The 7126-nt window shown below is 41.0% G+C and overlaps 1 protein-coding gene across 1 annotated transcript; it reads right to left on the bottom strand.

The window, feature by feature from the left end:
- Positions 1-797: 797 nt before the first annotated feature.
- LOC308331998 (uncharacterized protein) lies at positions 798-6695 on the bottom strand. The gene is made up of 5 exons (XM_080787579.1): positions 6466-6695; positions 4051-4169; positions 2685-2981; positions 2312-2462; positions 798-2081 (listed from the first exon to the last, which is right to left on the bottom strand). Exons 1-5 carry the CDS (start codon positions 6623-6625, stop codon positions 1609-1611), a joined length of 1200 nt encoding a protein of 399 aa, XP_080643705.1. The 5' UTR covers positions 6626-6695; the 3' UTR covers positions 798-1608.
- Between the last annotated feature and the right edge of the window lie 431 nt (positions 6696-7126).

Below are 7126 nucleotides of genomic sequence, written 5' to 3'. Positions count from 1 at the left end.
CTATAAGTAAAACTTATGGAAATTGGAAATAACATTGTAACCACTAAGCATGTTGGTTAATGCATTAACATAGTCTCTCAGACTACCATAGCCTACAGATTAGTCCTGCATAACCCTATGCACACAAAATCAAGTGGAAACTGAGCTACATTTCCTAACCATCAGTCCACTGTACCAAGGCAAGACATCAGAGACACATACCTCCCACAGAGATTCTCATGAAAACATGAGAAACAACTCCCACATCTGCTGGGCAAAGTACAACAATGTGCAAAAACAGCAGCAAGATGTGTGAGCTGCTGATAGGATATCAAATGGAACACAACCACCCTACTAATCATTAATCTAATGACTAATGATTGTGTGTATATCTGTATCGATTGATCTTGGTACTCTCTCTCTCTCTCTCTCTCTCTCTAGGAGTCTAGGTTGTCCTCAGACGAAATTGATTTATGGAGATTCTGACTTTCAATTGTACAAACATTTTGTTTTAATTGTATTGTTCCACTTTTTGCTTTGGCAATGTAAATGTCTTTTCTCAAGCCCTTTGAATTGAATTGAATAATGGGTATAAACTGAAAATGTATATGTATGTTGCTGTTTTAACCATAAACGGCATGTAACTGGCAGACAGCTAGATTAAAAAAATAATTGATCACTCCTAGACTGGCCAATTATTCAAATGTAGCAAATGATTAGCGTGATCTTACAAGGTCAAACAGAGAATATACCTGCATCAGACCAGTTACCAACAACTACAAGAGCTTGTACATCTGCTATTTTAGATAGCCCACCCCTGGCACTAAACATTTTCAGCTGCATGCCAAGCAACCCTAAATACATGAATTTGGGGGTTCTGGCATGAAAAACATTTGTTAACTTTTGATTTAGTAGGCAAGAAAAAAAATCGGATCAATGGTCTATGCATAGATTTAAAAAAAAGTCTAAAACTCAGGCAACAATAAGTCCATCTAGGCAAAGAGAGGTCTTTAGTCCCCTTTTAAAAGTATCAACAGACTGTGGTGCTCTCAGGTGGTGAGACAGGGCATTCCACATCCGAGGAGTAGCTGAACAGAAAGCCTGATCCCCCATGGTGCAGAGATTGGTCTGTGACCCACAAGTGGGTCTTGAGTCATGATCATGACAGCCAAGACAGTGCTCATGCTTGGTGTAGTTGGGTAGAACTCACACTGCCGCGTGGTCACACAATTGTTTGCTATTTGAACCTCTCCCACACATATGTTAATGGTCGGTTTCATGACAGGGTTTCTGCAGGTTTAGGCAAGTTGGGTTTAAGACTTTTTGAGAACGGGAACTGGAAGAGCAAATAGAGGGACGCATTAAGGATGAATTTAAGACTATTTTTAACCCATTTAGGCCTGACCTCAAAATAAAAATGAAATCTTCTAAATCCTCCAGTTTTCTGAAATAAATATTTTCACAATAAAATAAAATAAAGCAGACATACAAGCTTGTGAGCTTGTAGATCTGCTATTTTTCAATATAGCTAAATTATAACAATGTTTAAAACACCAAAATGGGTTAAAGCCATAGCTTACATAAAGCTCTTCAGAAACCCTGCATGAAACTAGCATTGACACAGCATTGTCACTGGTCATCCTTGGTGTAATAAGGTAGAACTCTGTCCCCGTGCTGTGCTGCTTGGTGACATGAGTGTTTATAGAAACACGACAGCTGTCTGAACCTCTTGCCACACATGCAGCACTTGTAGGGCGTCTCTCCGGTGTGCGTGCGCATGTGGACCTTCAGGTTCCCCTTCTCTATGAAGCCTTTACCGCAGTAAGCGCAACTGTGGGGCTTCTCTCCGGTGTGGCTCTTGACATGGCGGGCCAGCGTGGCGCGCAGCCGGAAGGTCTTCCCGCAGAAGGTGCAGCCGTGCGGCCTCTCTCCAGTGTGGATCTTCATGTGCTGCTTCAGGTTCCCACCGAGTGTGAACGTCTGATTGCAGACGTTGCAGCGGAAGGTGCGCCCGTCGCCGCAGTGCGCGCCCATGTGCTTCACCAGCGCCTCGCGGTTCGAGAAGCCTTTGCCGCACACTGAGCAGTCCAGCGCCTTCTGACCTGTGTGTAGAGGGTGTGAAAGTTAATCAAACTAATTGATTTGAATACAAAAATAATCAATAATTGATTTGAATTTTAAAAAGTGATTTGTTTTTAGATTTTCCGGAGAAATTTAGCTTTTCTCTACCTACTCAGGGACATCTGGCTCGATGTTTTGAGGGTCAAAAGGGGCACATATGAGAAGACTTGGGCTAGATCCGGGCCTGATAAGCAGACATGGCAACACTGACCTGTGTGTGTCCTGACGTGCCTCTCCAGGTCCATGATGTCCTCAAAGTGTTTTCCACAGAAGTAACACGTCCTGTGTGCCTGGAGGTGAACATCTAAGCTCTCTGTGAGGTCCAGATGTTTCCCACACACACCACACTCACTAGAATGAACCTGAGTTGTAAAAACATATACTGCATTCTTCAAATACGTAGATACTGAATATCTGAATTGATTTATTTCCCACAGTATTGAAACTATGAATATGATTATCTCTTAAAGCGGTACTATGTTACTTTTTTTAATTAATAAAATGTAATTTTGTATGTTGATACAATATAACGTATACAATTGGGGTGATTGTATTTTGTCTCATTTAGATCGTGACATCCGTACCTGAACATGTCTCATAAATGTGCGTTTCTTCAGGAACGACTCTCCGCAAACTCTGCAACGAGTCGAAGGCGAAACGAGACCCAACGTCTCCGTTTGTTCTTCCTGCCCCGAGCGCGCAGGGCTCTCTGACGCCACACCGACAGGCGTGGCTTGTGTTTTCGCCTTTCTTCTCTTCCTCGGTCCGCAGGGTGGGTTGTCGTCCGTGTTTCGGGAGTAATCCTCGCTGTCCTCTGTGTCTTCAGAAGGTTGTGGAGATACCAGACGGATGTCTGAGGATGGTTGAGATGTTCCACACATCTGGGGTTGGGAACGATCATGACAGTTTTGTTTGACACTTAATTATAGTTAATGTGTATTGTTTTGTTTTGGCATCAAACATCATTAAAAGTAATATTATATGACTTATTACTTGGAATCAAGAGTAATATATTAAATTACATATTATATTACAAAAAAGGGATCCTACAGCAACACAATCTGTTTAGTCAGCTTCTTTTAAAACTGAATCCAATTGTTTTGAATAATAAGAAGAGTCACCAATCCGCCAAAAAGGCTATAAAATAAAGCAGCAGTTGACCTTTTAAATAAAATGTTTTCAAACGGTACCCAACTAATCCTGAGTAATATGTACATTTTTATTTTTACAAAGTAATATGGTATAATATTACTGTTTTGCCAGAGTAATATCGTGGCTTACACTACTCGTCGTTACTAGTAACTTGTTACTGCCTAACACTGCCAGGGACCCCCAGAAGCAAAGATTTTAGTAAAAAAATGTTCACATTAAATATATACATTCATTTGCATTGTCAAAAATAGCAGATCTACAAGCTCATAGCACAGAACGTCCCTGTGCGTGCTCCCATATATATATATGAATGAAAACGCATATTGAAAAATACAGTCTAATACAGTAACAGTGCACACAGGGTTCTGTATGTCGAGTCAAGATCCATGGCTACAGGGTCAGAGAAGTACAGGCTTTGCGCACAGATGTCCAGTGACTATTATGGGGGTAGAGACAAAGACTACGGTATATAGAATTAGAAAATGACAGTCTAATCTATGACAGTCCTAATCGAAGGCCAAAGCTTTGTAAAATAAAAATGCACAGGACAAACAAGTGACTGTGAATGACAGGTACCAACAATGACCCATTCATAATTAGCCCTTCACTAAATCCCACCGCAAAAAGCGATTGTCCAATGCCAATCCAAATAGTTTAGCAATGGTTGCTATGCAGGTCAAGCTTTCTTCGCTGCTAACGTGCCTACTGGACAAGGATGGGTTGGGGAGGGACTTAGTGAAGGGCTAATTGAAGTCGATTATACAAATGCCTTCTAAATCACTTTATGCCAACACACACCTGTACATCTGCATCACATTCTAGCTTGATCTCTCTGTGATCCGTTATCTGTGGCTGATCTTCATCACACTGAGGCTGATGGGGATCATCATCATCACATAGTTTGTTTATCCAGGCAGCTAATTGGACAAGAACAACATTATATATCAGTACTGTGTCAAACTAAATGTAACTCCTACATTGCTTGTCAGGGTGGGGGAGGGGGGTTGCATGTGTGCTGGTATGTGTTGGCGACGCACGCCTCGGTCCCGTCCTCCCGACCCCCGAAAATGATCTCGCTTTTATCTGAACTGTCAAAGCACTTATTTAAATGGTGAATGATTAAGCCCTTAGCCCCTTACGCCTATAGCCTGCTACTTGCAAATAGGCAAGCTGTATGCTTGTCATTGTCACTTGGAAATAAAGGCGTGCAGTCCAGTTATGCCTTTTTTTATAATATCATAATCACATATGCTGCATGCGTTCCCAAATCATCTCACAAGTGAGCTTGCATAACAAGGCCAGTAAAGCACTGTTTGGTTAAGCACAAACTAATACATTGTAAACATGTTATATTGTTTTTAATTGCGCGATTTTAATTACTTGTAAAGTTGGAAATCTCTCTCTTTTTTTTTTACATACACATACCGTTTTATATTAACATTTTAGGAGTGAAAACATATGTTTAGATGCCTGTGACAGCGTGTCAGCAGTTCAGACAATGCTGCTCCGCTTGTGTACGACAGAAAAACAGCCAAGGACAAAGCGTACGACAGCTCCCGACCAGACGTGACTTTTTGTCCTACTCAAGTTCAATTTCAAGCTATGGTGGAAATGGTAAATGTCGAAAATGTCGGTAATTTCGGCGTGCACCCATATTTTGGTGTACGCACGGTTGATAAATGAGGGCCATAGTGTATACCAATTTGCGTGATATATGGATAAAATCAACCAATCCTGCAAACTTTGGAAGGCAATCTTAACCAATGGGGATGGAATATGGGGAAGCGGACAGATCCGTGTTGATCACATGACTATAGAGATTTTGTATACTGATGTGCGGATAATATGTGTAGGTGTAATCTACAGAAATGTTTTTTGCAAAAGTCGGCCTCATGGTGGCGCTATAACAGGCCATTGTGGAAGAATTGGGTCAGAGCAGAGGTTCGTTCGCACCCAGGGAGTGATTGTCCAAAGTTTGGCATCGTCCGGACCAACGGTGCCGGAGATTAGTTGTACACAGACGGACGGACACACACATACGGGCCGACGGAATGCAAAACATACTCTCTCCCCATGCCTTCGGCCTGGTGGAGACAATAAGATTGCTTTGGGTGGTCACGGCCTGAAAAGGTTGAGAACACTGTGTACATTTAAATAGTTTATTGTATTTATTTATTTGCACTTTCCTTGGCTCTTTGATTGATTGATTGATTGAAATATTAATATCAATAACAGTTTGCAGAATTACAGTACATTTCAAGCACAACTCAATACAAAGACTGTTAATTGTGAGTGGACAACCGAATGAAGCATTATACTTGTTTACAAGAGGGTCCACCTTGTTCAATTCATCAAAACATTTAGAGACGTACAAATATACACTTATATAGGCAAAGAACAGAACAGGAATTCATCATAGAGGAGGGAAAAAGGGAAAACAAACAGAAACAGTGATTTTACGGGGGCCAGTTTCGAATTGCAGCCGTCCGTAGGTGCCCTTGGAGAGCGGTTTTGAAGGAGTCAAGGGATTTGCATGTCTTAATGACTGTAGGTAGGGCATTCCACATTTTGGTGGCATAGGAGCGAAAATAATTTAGTCCCTTGTTTGTGCCGAATCTGGGTTGCACATGGTTTGTTGCCTCTGGTGTTGTGGGTGTGGATTAATTAACACTGATTAATATTGTGGTTTTTATTTTATAAACAAGAGCTCAATAAAAAACTACATTGGATCCACCCACAAAACAACCAGTCATTTTCTTTTTCAGATAGAAGTGTGCAATGTATACTTAGTTATGTTATTCTCCTTTTATTCTAACCGACAACCGTGTATATGATTTCCTTTTTTCATGCATAGAACAGAATGAAAATGGATGACCCTGATGTAAACAAGTATTAATGCTTTTTCTTGTTTTATCATTTAGCAGATTTTGTATTGACCTCTCCTGTAGGCTACTTTACTTTCCTTGAACTGTGTATCCATTCAACAGTGCCTTTTAAAGTGCGTGTTCGACTCACCTCTAGCGGCAAATATTGATATCGCAGGTTCAATGTAAACTGAGGACTGAAGCTCATTCAATTCATAAATCCCCCGTAGTACGAGGACGCGGTGCTGTAAATCATCTAAAAGCTAAAACAACGCGTCGCTGTTGAGTTTACAGACCAGTCCCCTACATTGTGTAGCATTCGTGTTAACTTGTGCCATCGTTTACTGACCTGATAAAGGACTTATTGGCATCTCAGTGTGTTTGTGTCGCAGCTCGTGGATCTCTTGCTGGTACTGGGCTATGGTTCTACCGAACAGCGCTAAGATCTCCTCTGCTGCCGCGCACAGACGCTCATTGACGAGCACTCTTAACGTCTCTACCTCCTCCATGTCTGTTGTCTCGTCTCTGATGATGGCTCAGTAAAGAGTCTGTTTTTGGAACCACAACACAGCGTGCAAACAAACACTTCCTCTAAGTCACACTGAAACTGGCGACCCGTCGAATTCTGTGTCTTCTTTGTTGTTGGAGGAGTGTCCGACTTCACAGATGTAAACCGCCACCAACTGGACTGGAGTGTATCAACAAACATTTATTTATTTATTGACACAATATCACCACTACAATTACAAATGACAGCCAGGACAAAATGCAGTTACCATAGGCCTACTAGAAAATTAAGATAAATAAAGAAAAGCAAAAACATATATAGCTGCAAGCAGCGATAAGGCGGGACCAAGAAAGAAGACAATTAATATGCAATAAGAACAATATGCACAATATCCATCTCTGCTTGGCCTATTAATACATTAATTGTTGATCAATAATAAATGTCTATTTAGTCTAGTCTATTTTAGTATTTAAGCAGAATTGTATTATTAATTTGATCATGT

The sequence above is a fragment of the Protomyctophum bolini genome, assembly GCF_963924005.1.
Source record: "Protomyctophum bolini genome assembly, chromosome: 17".
In the NCBI taxonomy this organism is placed as follows: Eukaryota; Metazoa; Chordata; class Actinopteri; order Myctophiformes; family Myctophidae; genus Protomyctophum; species Protomyctophum bolini.
Note: the sequence above shows the minus strand (reverse complement) of the source record. Positions and strands in the feature narration are given on the sequence as shown.

Bases quoted from the DNA above. Each gene is read 5' to 3' on its own strand.
- LOC308331998 (XM_080787579.1), bottom strand. From the start codon at position 6,625: ATGGAGGAGGTAGAGACGTTAAGAGTGCTCGTCAATGAGCGTCTGTGC. The intron at 2,982-4,050 runs GTGTGTGTTGGC...TCCCAACCCCAG, and splicing joins AATGTGATGCAGATGTACAG to ATGTGTGGAACATCTCAACC. The intron at 2,082-2,311 runs GTCAGTGTTGCC...CTCTACACACAG, and splicing joins GCACGTCAGGACACACACAG to GTCAGAAGGCGCTGGACTGC.